At 35.1% G+C, this 14,025-nt stretch overlaps 1 protein-coding gene across 6 annotated transcripts in view; it reads left to right on the forward strand.

Annotated features, from left to right (window-relative positions):
* Nucleotides 1–14,025, forward strand: part of MAP2 (microtubule associated protein 2) — a 277,893-nt gene that overhangs the window by 191,375 nt on the left and 72,493 nt on the right. For all 6 annotated transcript variants that reach the window (XM_061186957.1, XM_061186965.1, XM_061186974.1 and 3 more), the window contains exon 4: nucleotides 13,429–13,713. In XM_061186957.1, coding sequence (XP_061042940.1) covers nucleotides 13,452–13,713 — 262 coding nt within the window. In that variant the 5' untranslated portion in view covers nucleotides 13,429–13,451. The remainder of the gene's footprint in view (nucleotides 1–13,428; nucleotides 13,714–14,025) is intronic.

Below are 14,025 nucleotides of genomic sequence, written 5' to 3' on the forward strand. Positions count from 1 at the left end.
GTAAAAAAAGTAAGCACGGCCCAAAGAATATATTTAAAAAATTAACGTGCTTCCTCAAAATTCTTGTGACTTTCATAGAAATGTGTTTCATTTAAAAATTAATTTAACATTTTTTACATTCCAAACCATGTTTTTATTTGCTCTTGGCCAGGTCCCAGTTGCCTTAATTGCCTAAGATGGGTCTGTTTTTATATCAGAATGTTTTTGTCTGTGAGCTCACCATATAATTTTGCCACATCAATGCCTATACATGCATTAAGACTTCTACATGTAAGATTGGAATATTTGTCTTCGTAGAAAAATTAATTATAGTGAATATTTCTTTACTTGAATATTTTTTTCAGCTCAGTTTTTAATCATCTCATAAACATAGTCTAATTACATATATTTCAGGCCTGGAGGATTTAGCAAATTTATGTCACATCATATCACTCCAGAAGGTTAGCAGAATACAAGTCGCAAGCCATAAAAGTTGAACTGATTTCTAGAATTCACTCCAGGGTACATAAAGATATGTCAGCTCAAAGAAATATCTCAAACAGTATATGAGGACTGACTGACCCACTTGGATCAGACATGAGTTGTGAGGGAATTCCAGATGATAAGGCTTCTGTGAGGTGTTTTTTTTTTTTTTTTTTTTTGGCCCAACTCAGCTGATGGAGTGAACAAGGCTACTTTCAGCTTAACTCAGAATTCTCCTGAGTCACAATTACAGCCAGCAGATGCAGTGTGCAACATGGCACACAGCCTGACCCAAATCCGAAAAGAAAGAAAATAGAAAAAAGTTGATCTGCTTTATATGACTCATACTTTACTTTTATATGACTCATATTTTACCTTTCCCTAGAAGAAAATTAGTATTTATTATAATTAACTAGATTTTGGACTCTCCCTGGATGCAGTGGTTTAGTATATTTAAAAATGGATGTTATACAAATATTTTGCATCTATCCATTTTTCCTTCTAAATATATATGACTTAGAAGGTCTATATTCATGTAGCACCTGTGATGGCCTCTATCATTGCATTAACTGTGTTATCTTGTAACATATATATTTCAAACACATCTGACCTCTTCAGTATAGCGTGAGCTGTTTGTGGCCAGAATCCATAATTTAATCATCATTGTATTCCTAGTGCCGAATAGCTTGGTATGAAGCTGGTATTTAATAAATGTTTATTGAATGAGATTCTAGAAAGCACAATAAATAAATCGATAATTGATGACAATCTGAAAGTTAAATGAAGGCTCAATACATGCTTTGTTAAAGCAATTTATAAATAGTGCCTCTTAAGGGAAAGTCCAGTTCTTCAGTCTGTTCAGGCTCTCTTTTTTCTCAGCGTTCTCCATTTTCTTGCCTCGGTGTCTCATCAGATGAATCCAGATCTGACCGGGCTCGTGTGTCTCTGTAAGCCACTATCACATTTCAAATAACAACAAAATAAATAAAATTTAAAAAGTGGTGTCTAGAAGAACCTCATGAGACTCACACTGAACAAAAACAAACCAAAAAAAAAGAATTCCATCTTACAGTGTTCATCAAAAATCAAGCAAAATATTCCCTAACACTGTGTAGTTTAATGGAAGAGCACTCTTCACAACATGGTATGTGACTGAACTTAAGAAATCTGAACTTGAGTTACAAACTGACCTCAAGAAAATAATAAAGTAAATGCCTGTCAAAATAGTATAAAACATGATACTTCTCACAACAAACAGATCGGTAGTAAGGTTTGTAAATACGTAGATGATAGATAGGTAGATAGATGGATAGGTAAAATAGAGAAACTTTAATTTATAAGCAGTCTGGTAAAAGAAGACAGGTTTTATTTTAATTAATTAAGTTTTTGAACATGGAATCTAGCCTCTCTTTTCAATCCTGATCTCATCACCAAATCCAGGTCTATGTGCTCCTTTTCTAAAGTAGCTTTCTCTAAGAGTTGCTTCCATATGTAATCATGCATCCTTCCAATTCACTTTTAATACCATTGCTGGATCAATCATTCTAAAAAATAAACTTGATTATGTCACATCTTTTGTGGGTGCCCTCTGGCCTTCAGGAGAGTCTAAGTATGGCTTACTATACCCCTTTATGATTCCACCCTTGCCTGCCTGTCAGCCTCCTTTCCCCATGTCCCACTTCACTTCTGGACCACAGTGAACAATCCTGTGCTCTACACATGTTCCTCATTCATTCGTTTAGTAAACACGTGTTGTTGAGCTTACTCTGTGCGACACACTGTACTAGATGCAGGTGATGCAGATATGAAACCCTCCCCCTCCAAGAGCCCACAGCTTCTTGAGGAAGACAGACAGAATAGGGAGGAACATCTAACATAGAGTGAAAACTGGAGTTAGGGATGCCAAAATAGTGCTCATTATGGTATCTTCCTGGAAGGTGTTGCCTTGCCCAAGTCAAAAATAGCATAGGATGTGGTCACCCAGACTCTTTCTTCCTAGAAAGCTCCCCCTCCTTTCTTTGGCTAACTCCTACTTGTCCTTTAAACTCAACTCGATGTTACCTCCTCCGGGAAGTATTGACTTCCCAGTGTGGTAAGAACTTCCTGTGTGCCTCCACAATTTCCTGTCCTTATCTGCGTCACAGCATGGACCACATGACTTTTTGTTGTTGGTTTGTCTGTGAGCTCCTTCAGCATAAGTGCTATGTATTTTTTCTTGTATCCCCAGTGCATTCCCTATGATACATAGAGCCTTTCCATTAATGTTTGGGAGACATTTCTCAAACAATTAATAATTGGTTAATGAATTAAGATTTGTAACCTCAGTTGGAAGGCATTTTAGAAGTCACATAGGCCAACATCCCCTTGATTCTGTAACGTTCATGACAGGATGGGCATTCAACTTGTGCTTGAACACATCCACTGACAAGGAGTGCATTAAGTTCAAAGAAGTGCAGAAAACAAATGCGGCAACTGATTATCCTAGAAGTCCATATACACTTACTATATTTAGAACAAGATTTTAATCTGAACATGTTCAGAGGCAGAGCTTCAGTCGCATGGCTTGTGTTTGTGAAAGAGGAATTGTTCATCAAAAGATAAAGGGACTGAGCAGATCAGATAAAGTGGCAGAAAAGAGCACAAATGGCATCTTGTTTATAACTTCCCAGGACTTCATCCTTTCTTGTCTTAAATAGCTAAAAGCAGATCCTATTCATGGAAAACCATATAATGTTTAGTTTTTAAATAAATCCTTCACTTCCAACTCTCCATCCTTTTTTTTTTCTTTTCATAACTCTTATTTTCTTCTCCAACTTTTCACGTTTTGGTTTTTTTTGTTTGTCTTTAATTCTAGCATCTTATTTTGTGATATATAGCACAGCCTCCAAGTTTACCTGGGTCATGACCCTGCTCCCACCTCCTGTAAAGAAATCTCCGAAGCATCTTGTCCTCAAGCACTGATTGCTGTTTTTAGGTGGTAGCCCCTTTAACACCCAACCAGTTCCCTATAAGGTGGTTCTCAGGTGTCTGGAACTAAAGGATCTTCATTTGATGGTGGTGCCAGTAAATACTTAGGACATACTTTTTTTTTTGGAAAACCTGTAATTCTATAGAATAGGCCTTAGCTTTGTACCCAAAGGAGATTTATTTTTACAGTGCTTTATTATGTGACACTGGGCAAAGTCTGACAAATCTGGAATCAGATTTCAAACTGGAAAAAGTTTAAAACAAAATTATTAATTGTCAAAATCCAAATTACAATTTCCCTCCTATGCTTTTTATCCTTTTTATTTATGCTTAAAGAAAATCGTTTAAAATTATTATGACTGAATTTCTCTTTATATGGTAAAAGAAAAGTATTGATGTAAGGGTCAAAATTTATCCATTCAATAGTTCCCTTGCTTATGAAACTGACACTCAGGTTTTGTTCATGTCTAAGTTTGTACACCTAGTAAATGGGAGAACGAGTATTCAACCCTAATTTTCTTGTTAGAAATCTATTACTTATTACACTATGTCTCCAGGTCCTTAGTGAAATATCATCAGTAGAGGCTAAAGCTTTAGAGCATTTAAATATTATTTATTTCTGATATGTATACTGTATTTATTAGTTCTCTTATATAATATGAAAAAGGGCCAGAAATAATATACAACTGTGAAGTACAGGTTGTATGCCATGGTCACATAAAGCTCCTTACCCAGTTTAATGTGACAGACTGTTATCAGTGGAATGGGTGTATGAAGTTAGTGTCCTTATCTGGACTGGATTCTCCTAGTTCCTACCCCATTCCACCAACTCACTCCTTGGCGAAAGAGCAAGCAATGGAATGGATATTAGTAGATTTGGCTTCTCATTCCAGATCTCCCTGGAAGTGTCTAACTTTTTGTCAAATAATTTACTCTCTCTGGCCTCAGTTTTTCAGTATGTGGCAAACCATACATTGAATCCTGTTGCTAAAAATGTTCAAATAAAAGCCACAAAATAATAACAAATAGGTAACATTTGTTGAGCACTTCCAACTTGCCTGGAATTATGCTTTATTTGTATTACCTTATCTAATTCTATCAATAACATAGCACTGGCTTGTTGTATCCTCTGTGTCCATTATCATCAGAAATAATGATGCACTCAACAGCTCTCTTGATGTGAATTGTTTATTAGTCATGGTGTGTGGTGAAGAATGAATCATCCTTATCGGTATTTTACAGTCAACCTGAAAAGAGCAGAAAAGACATGAAACAAATATCTGGATTTTCAAATTTTCATGTCATCAAGAACTTTTCCTCAGTTTTGTATAGAGACAAAGAGAAAATACGTAGGGTTGTAATTTGTTAGTCAACAGCTATTTAAGCTTAGAACTCCTCAGCATTTGTTAGGAAAGATACAGATTCTGCATAAATTTCTTATATTGTTAGGGACCAAAACAAAAGTTTCTGTTTTGTAGTACTGATATGGATAGTTAGTAGTATAAAGCATAATTGAGCCTACATGGAAAAGGGAAACAATATTCATATGCTTAATTGTGTTATATAACTTGTTGTTGTATTCTTTTGTTCATCCTTGGATATGTATCAGTACAAAATTAGAATCCCAGTGTTTTTATTGAACTGGCACATTACATGATGACAGGGCAGAACATATCACAGAAAACATTCTAGAATTGCTAATGCCAAGTGCATTATAAAAATGGAGACATGCTTATCTAGCACACAGTGTATTTTTCCTTTAGATTTTCCAAGCTTTCATTGTTTCTCCTTTTGCCAGTTTTTGAGAGTATTTAATGTTGCCTGGTAATAACTATAATCAGGGACTCTTTCTGTGCTTTGTGATCTTTCTAATGTTGTAATCTAAAGAAAAACAGTGAGGTTTGTGGTTTTATGGGAATCCCAAGAGAAAAAAGTTCTTCTTGACTAAATGACATTTTCGGCACACATCTCAACTATCTAGATATTAAATCCTTCAGTTAACTCCTTTGAGGGCTTTGCTAGTTCAGAATATCACATATTCACACCATGCCTATTATCCCACATCCATCTCCAAAGTGATCTAACAGATAAAGAAGATTATAACTGGATCTGAGGTATTTTAGGCTAAGTGTATTTTTGTCCTAAACCGTTAATGAGTGCCAAGAAGTATCTGAAATAAATATTCTAAAGACATCTTGAAGATGTTGTTAAACTGACCAAGGACTAGTCACTGTTTTCACAGTGTGCAGTAGGTTTTTTACCACAGAAAATGGGTAACTTTAAACATGCTTCTGAGACATTTCTGCTTCCCTCAAGTAGGATTAGACACAACAAAGAACTGGCGTGTTCCCAGGAAGCTGACTGAAAGCAGTGATTGGACTCCATCCCATCATCATAAATGTCCTGGACTAAGGCAATGAAAGATTCAGCTTCTATTTTTGAGAATGACTGCCTGACCTATCAAGATAATTGCCTTAACCCCTTGCTCCTGTTATTCTACAGGGGTATTTCATGTGTGCATTTCTATCACTCCCCATTCTTTCCTGAGGTCCTGTGCAGCAGGCTTGCCTGAAAGCACCAGTCTTTCAACTTCAGTGTTTCAGAGTCATCTGTTAAAGCTGTTAAAATACCAATTTCCAAGCCCTATACCCAGAAATTCTCATTTATTGGATGGATGTTGGAGGTGATTGGCTGAAAACACTTTAAGTTACATTGGAATGGATGATCCCCAAAGAGCGTTTTAGTTTCATGTTTTAAAGCCTTTTTCTGAGAGGGATGAAACGGTTTATGTTAAAGATATTTCTGAACCTGTATGTTGCATGGTCACTACTATGTATGCTAGGTCATATTCAGGTCTAGAAGTTTGTTCTACTTAGCATTATTTTTCATATGCTCTCAGTGGAGTTAGAACTTGAGTCTCACTTCTTCTACCATGCCTGAAAATTAGGTTTCAAAACCATTCTTCTCTCACTGATTGAGCTAATGTTGGCCAGATATCTATAGCTGACAGAACCTTTTTCCCTGTGTTTATCTGGATGTATTAATTAGTTCAATATTCAACAAATGTTTGAAGCCCAGCTTATGACTAAATGGCCCTTTGGTAGGTTTGACTATTACTGTCATGGTTTGCTTGTGTGCATCTTACTTTTACATAACCCTTTTCATACTTTGAAGGAAAAATATGAAAAGCTCCAACTAAGTAGGCAGAAAATTGGAGAATGGTTTCTTTTTTAGTAAAAATGTATCTCTGATTTGCATTCTTAGTCCTGGATTTTCCCTGAGAAATGAAATTCATTGGTAGCTCAGACAGCAGAGCTGTCAGGGACATTTTCTTCTGAGTGTTTCTGTTTAGTTCTTATTTCTTCTCTTTATAGTGGAGGAAATGTGACAGATGTACCTTATTTTATTTTATTTCTTTGTATCTGCAAGCCCTTGGGACATATATGCTCAGGAACTACTGTTTGGTTCACTTAAATAAATACATTCACCACTTGCTTTAAAGAACAGAAACTACAGGAACTATCAAAGCATATCAAATTTTTTTTAATGTACAATATGCAGGCAGTTCAATGATAGATCAAGGTCCAGATGAAAATTCTTCTCTTTTTAAACTAGCCTTTAAACACATTAAGTTTTAATGTACACATATGGTTTTGTAACCTTTAGGGAGAACCAACAAAACTGTATTATTTGGCCACCTTCAAAGTAATAAATACTTTGTCATTCTAAAGTTATCATTCACTTATTAGCAACATTTGCTTGGATGGTAATTAAAAGAGTATTCTAGGGAAAATGGATAAAGGAGAGAAACTTTTTTTAAAAGCCAAGTAATGTTATTTTTTCTAAGAAATTATATTTTTATTAGAATTTAACTTATAACCTGTCTGAAAGATCTAGAATATTAAGTGAAGTTTTATAAAACATGTTGTATGAAAAAGATCGATGTCTGTTTTGTATTTTATTCACTTTATATACATGAAGGATAATATCAGAGCTATTGTGTGCTAAGTAATATTATGTAATTTGCTCAAAAGAATGATACCCTAAAATAAAATGTCAGAAGGCAACAGATACAGTTATTATTTATTTATAATATATATCCTGCCTGACTTGAAGAAAGATTTGATAAGTTTTACAATTAAATTATATATAAATTATATTTATATATAATTTATTTCTATAAACCGACACAGTACCGAAGACTTAGAATGAGGTAAAACTGCAGTTAAGCATTAAAAGAGTTCCTGGTAATTAAGGGGAAATGTGGGAACAGATATATTACCTGACTAAGAAATATCAGAAATCAGCAAAATACACATTATCTCATCTTATTTCTAAATTCTAATATAAATTAACTTATTGGATGTATCCTTATTCAAGGAACAATCATATCACAAAAGACTGTTTTCAAGAGTGATTTGGAAGCAGACTTTTAGGTTGCTTGTGGGCAAATCCAAATTTTTTCTTACACACACAAAAATATGAATTTATTTAAGTATCTGGACAGGTACTCAAGTAAAGTCCCAGAGTTTTGAAACATAGAACATTATAGTCTTAGGCCTGGAAAATTTTTAAAGCAGATGCATTTAAATACAAGTGACTCTCAATATAGTAGAAATCTAATTATTGATGTTGTAGTCAATATTCTAGAAATCTAAGTAATAGCAGTACTGACTGACAGACCTACCCATAAGCTACAAAATGGGTCTCCAAGAAACTACATTAATTATCATATAAAATAAACGTTTTCTATTAAGTAATTGAAAATTAGAATATGTCTATCCCAAACAATGAATTGAGCTTTGCTATCATAGCCTTGTTTTATGTTGAGCTGGATATTTCCTTTTTTTTTTTTCTGTTCTTTCTTTTGCTCTTTGTTGTTGTTCCTTCCACTCTTTTATTTGCTTTTTCTCTCCCTCTCAGTATTTCTTAATTAGAATTATCTAAGGGCCTTGGCTAATTGTTAGGCTCCTGATCCATAGAATTAAAAACCTTCTAATCAACATGCGGGAAGGTACTTATTTTTACTCTGCAACAGTAAACATGTATGCATTAAATCTACCTAAAAACAAAACTGATGAATTTTACATGTATTAAATAGACAAGAAATTAGTTTGTATACCGTTTCAACTTAGAAATTACTCTGTAGAAAGACTGTTTTCATTCAGGTTATAGCAGTTTTATTATCATGATATAAGAGGATACAGGTTGAATCTTCAGCAAGTTAGAAATCTGATCAATGCCATGTCATAATGTCTGGCTCATGTCATTGTAATCAAAGGATAATGACAGGTTGCCAAACACTAAGGAACCTTATATTTTTTCATAATTATCCATCAGTGATATGAATCAGAGTATAGCCATGATTAGTGGGTTCAACAGCTGGCATGAAGAAAAACCTGCATGCTCTTGCCAAGGAGCACTAGATCGAGAGAGCCAGGTCTAAGGCTTATTAAGGGAAAAACTGGCTGGAAGAACTGGAATTTTAAAAGCTGGGATTTTGATGAAAGAAGAAATGTCTGTCCTTAGAGAACTTTCAAATATCAAAAGGAAATTGTTTAATAACAAATGGTGGCAAAGATTGAAGCTCACCACTCAAGTCTATAACTAACATTTGTGGTGGCACAAGACCTTCTCTTAGCTTTTCTTTCCAACTGTATATCTTAATTGGGAAGAAGACTGGGGCCCTGTTTTATGTAGCATAATAGCCATGATATGATAGAGTCAAGTGAAATATCTCATTCTCAAATCAAATAAATAGAAATTTGAACTTCTTGGATTGCTTTTTAAAAATCCATATTACAGGTGTCTGTATCCTCATTCATACTGGCATTTGTGTTTAGCCCTAACAGCTAAGATTCCATTGCAACTTATTATGAATTGTAGGTCAATGTCTTGGACTTAGTACCTTTTTTTTAAAACTCAGGAATTTCCTTGCTCACATTATCAAGCTAGGCTTTTGGGAGGAGGAGAAGGAGAAGAGTGTAGGTAGCTTCTCAGCTTGCTTTATCCATCCAGAAGATTGTATGGCGAATGCCCAGCTGTTGAGCAGTTAGGAGCAAGAGGATATGTGATCTTTTGCAATATGGAGAGAGGAGTCTTTTCCATTACACAGTAGGAATGGAATGTTACAATTCCTGGTACCTCACAAGTTTTCTTTAATAGATTTGGAGAGAATTTGCCTTTATCTCAGTTTTCTTATCTTCTTTAATTCCACAAGCACAATTTTCAGAGAGATTCAGGTAAAAGTAATATTATACATCAGGAAGAAGAAATTAAAGGAAGCTGTGATCACTTTTAACTATGTTTTAACACCATTTTGAAGAGTAGAGATAATCTGTGACTCCAAAACATTGATTGGGAGTTTAAGTGAAATTTACCATGAATGGGTGGTATTTTAATAATACCATGTTGTGATTGTAAGTGAGGGAAGCTAAATAGTGTCTCCTCTGTTTCCAGCTGCTTTTCAGTAAAACCTAAGGAAATCTTTCCAAATCATATTTTCTGTCAAAGTAGTTTTGTCAGAGCAATGCCAGTTCTAGCTTGAAATCTCCTAAAATGATTGTCACTTAATAGAGAGTTAGACTATGTACATTTCAAAAGCCCAACAAATTAGAAAGTGATATCTGACTGATCTGTATACATTTTAAGGAGTATTATCTGAATAGTCTTATCAGGAAACCAGATGATGCATTTTAGATAATAAATTCACTTTATTTGTGCCTCTGATAGTAAGTGAAATCAGTGTAGCCAATCTGCCCTTTCTTCTTCCAACATTAGTTTTTATTGATTACTTAAAAAGAAAGAATTAAAAACTCTAAAGTATTGAACACTAAGGAATTCACTTTTTGAATGCCTGGTCTCTTGAAAACAAATTATAACATTTTTAAATGGATGATTGCCAAGTAACACACTGCTCATTTCCATGTTGGATTTTTAGGTTCAAAATGAAGATTTTTAGTCACTGAAAAATCTTTTCCAGATAGCCCTAGGGGAAGAATTGCCAAATTTAGCTGGGAGTTATGGGTGCTCATTTTATTTTATTTCCTTTGAATATCTATGGCTAGAACGCCCAGAGTTAAACATGGGCCAAAGTGCAAACCTAAGTATTTTCCAAATCCTTTTGGAGATGTTAATAAACATGGCATCAGATGAAGGTTCTATAGTCAATTGCTTGAGATGCTTTGCACACCGCTGGCCTTCCCTGAGATTCCCATGTGCAGTAGAATAGCAAAAGCTCTCAGAAAGCTTGTGTTATACATGCCCATGTATCTCAGCATCTCTCAAGCTTATTTGAGCACTTTACCGCTGGTGATCTTCCTTGCCAAAACACATAATCAAAGACTATTCATGAAAAAATATCAGACAAATTTCAATAGAGGGGCATCTATAATTTACCTGACCAGTATTTCTCAAGGCCATCAAAAACAAGGAAAGTCTGAGAACCTCTCACAGCCAAGAAGAACCTGAAGAGACAGGAAAACTAAATGTAGTGTAAAATCCTGGATGGCGGTTCTAGAAGCAAAAGAGGACGTTAGGAAAAAACTAAGATAATCTAAATAAACTACGGACTTTAGTTAAAAATAATGCATCAGTATTGTTTCATTAGTTATAACAAATGTATCATACTAATGCAAGATATTAATAACAGAAAATTGCGTGCAGGGGATACATAGGAAATCTCTGTCCTATCTGCTCAATTTTTCTGTAAATCTAAAACTGTTCTAAAAATATAAATTTTTTTAAAAACAGTATTAGCCAGGCATATACTTTTTTGTGGGAAACTTTTTCTATTTACAGGTGTTCACTCTGCACAAAAAATATTTTGGACCGTATAAGAATGTGGAAATTTTATTTAAGCTGTTCTGGTAAAGGAAAAGTAAAGAAATCAAGGCATGTAAAGATAAGGATGCTGAGCCAACAGTCTCGCTAGCAATAAAATATTGTGATCAAAATCACGCTTTGAATGTAAATAATTTATTCAGCCCATTAGATATATGAAGATGCCGAAACAAGATTATGTTTCTCAGAAGAAACATAATCTTCAGACTCCCAATTTAGGTCCTTTGATAGTTGACTAGAAGACCATGGCAGAGTGGAGTCTAGAACACTGCAGACCTGTCTTTATAAAAGATGTAGCTAAGTTTTCAGATGTACATATGGAGTGGTTAGTTCTGGGACACATTCCTCCCATCAGGCACTCATGTCCCAGACACTTGCCATGTCTGTCTTGGAACGTTCATTCAGTTCTCTGTGATATCTGGGAGCAGATTTGCAAGTAACTCTTTATTATTGGACTTACCAAGTTTTCAGGCTCTTCTTCCTATGCCAGCAATTCCAGAAAAACTACTGAAAATATTTTATATGTAATGACTGGTGGTATGATGACTGTTAGTATAATTATAATAATAATAACAAAGGTAGTAACTACTATTTATTGAGCTTGCCAGGGACTTGTGCTGAGCCCTTTATTTTATTCTGTTCAAACTTCGCAACAAACCAATAAACTAGGCATCCTTGTCCTCATTTGACATATGAGGAAACTCTTCCATGCATACAGTTCTTTGTACATCATCAGTGCTGTGGGGATGCTCTTTGGTTTATTCACAAGCCCTTCAATCAATGTTTTAAAAGTTAAACTTCTTACCTCCTATTTAAATATGCTCATAGAGACAATAAACAGAATCCTTATGGGAAGCAATTGCTGGGGTTAGGGGTGTGTTATCATCAAATTAGTTTAAATGAGTTGATTCATCTAGTTCTTCCTGGTATGAACAGAAAATTAGAATAGGGACCTGAGAATAGATTGAAATTCAGTAAAAAACAGACAGATCCTTACTAGGAATCTGATAGGAAGCTTACTTTCTTTACAGCTTAATTTATTTGTGATGTCTCTAAACAGAGCTTGGTAGCCAAAAGTAGATTTGTTTTAATACAGTCTTTGTTTCCTTGTTTGGAGGGTTTTGCTTGAGTTACTCTTTTTGAAAGAAATGAAAGTGTTCTTAGTTTCCATCAGAGACTCTCATTTTCTACGTCATCATGAGTGTGGGGACAATAGACCATCAACAAAGCTACATTGCTGGCAACAGCTTTTCAAAACTGAGTGATTTATCACCTCTCATCAACTACATCTCTAAATTTAGTGGCATCGGCATATAAGTGAAGGCCGTACGGTATCTGCCGTTTGCTTAACACGTACAGAACACCTACTCCACGACTTATTCAAACTTTACTATAATTTACAGCCACCTAATATATGTTAGTGATTTAACTTAATTGACTTAATTGTGAAATAAAACTGTAAGTTATGACATAGGCCTGATATTATAATTTTTATTCTCTATGTAAGATTTATACTGAGAAAATTTCATTCTCTATTAATCTATACATAGGGCTTAGAAAAGTTTGCTGAAAAATTGTCAAAACTGTCTTTCTCTTAATACACAGTATCCAGAAAAACATATCTACCTCTGGTTTGAATTGATCATCTTTGAAGCTGAAAGGGCTAATATATTGGCCATTGTCTTTGCTAGGTTTCACAGAGAGTTGTGGTTTAAAAGAGTATTTGGGATAATTTTCCATAATCCAGCATTTCCCCTCAGCCATTCTTTTCCCCACTGTTTTCTATCCAGTTTTGTCACCCTACAGATTTTCCCTATACTAAAGAATTCCTTTACTGTACAATGTCACATGTCAATGAAAGTTAGCTCAGATATGTCCTTAAATGCCAAGCACTAGTTTAAAAAAAAAAAAAAAAAAAAGAGTATATGTAAACTGATGGTGATCTTATATTAAAAGAATAGATATTCCAGAAAAGATCTGTAAAAACCAAGGTGTTAACAATAGCTACCTCTTGATATTAAAAGTGGGTTGTCGAATATGTTTTTTGACCGTAGCTAACTAGTGAGTTTGCTATAAATTTTCCCTATCTTAGTACTACTAATATCAGATAAGCTTTCTCCAAAGTCATGGCTGCCATTTTTCCTCTTCCAATCACAGGAGAAGTCACAGGACGTTGAAGAATGGCAGATGATCGGAAAGATGAAGCAAAGGCGCCTCACTGGACCTCAGCTCAACTAACAGAGGCATCCGCCCACCCACATCCACCTGAGATCAAGGATCAAGGTGGGGCAGGGGAAGGACTTGTCAGAAGCGCCAATGGATTCCCGTACAGGGAGGATGAAGAGGGCGCCTTTGGAGAACATGGGTCACAGGGCACCTACTCAAATACCAAAGAGAATGGGATCAATGGAGAGCTGACCTCAGCTGACAGAGAAACAGCAGGTAACTAACGGCTCTTCTGTCACCAGGGCTTGCTTTGTGCTTTGAAGTCTGTTTAGGCTGAAAGTAAATTAATTTACAGCACTGATCTTCTTTCACTAGTGCTAGGACTGAAATTCCAGTCAGTCAGGGGAAATAGACACCAAAAGGAGAGAAAAATCATGGGAACTAGCCTGACATTTCCCCCAAATTAGTTGTATGCTCAATCTCATCTCCCTATTTAGTTTTTACCACTTTAATTTTAGTAGACAAATGGCTTGATGTATGCATGTTTTGCTAGTAACTGTCAGCATTGTAAATTACTGAAAGAAAACT

This window comes from Eubalaena glacialis, chromosome 1, assembly GCF_028564815.1.
Source record: "Eubalaena glacialis isolate mEubGla1 chromosome 1, mEubGla1.1.hap2.+ XY, whole genome shotgun sequence".
Taxonomy (NCBI): domain Eukaryota; kingdom Metazoa; phylum Chordata; class Mammalia; order Artiodactyla; family Balaenidae; genus Eubalaena; species Eubalaena glacialis.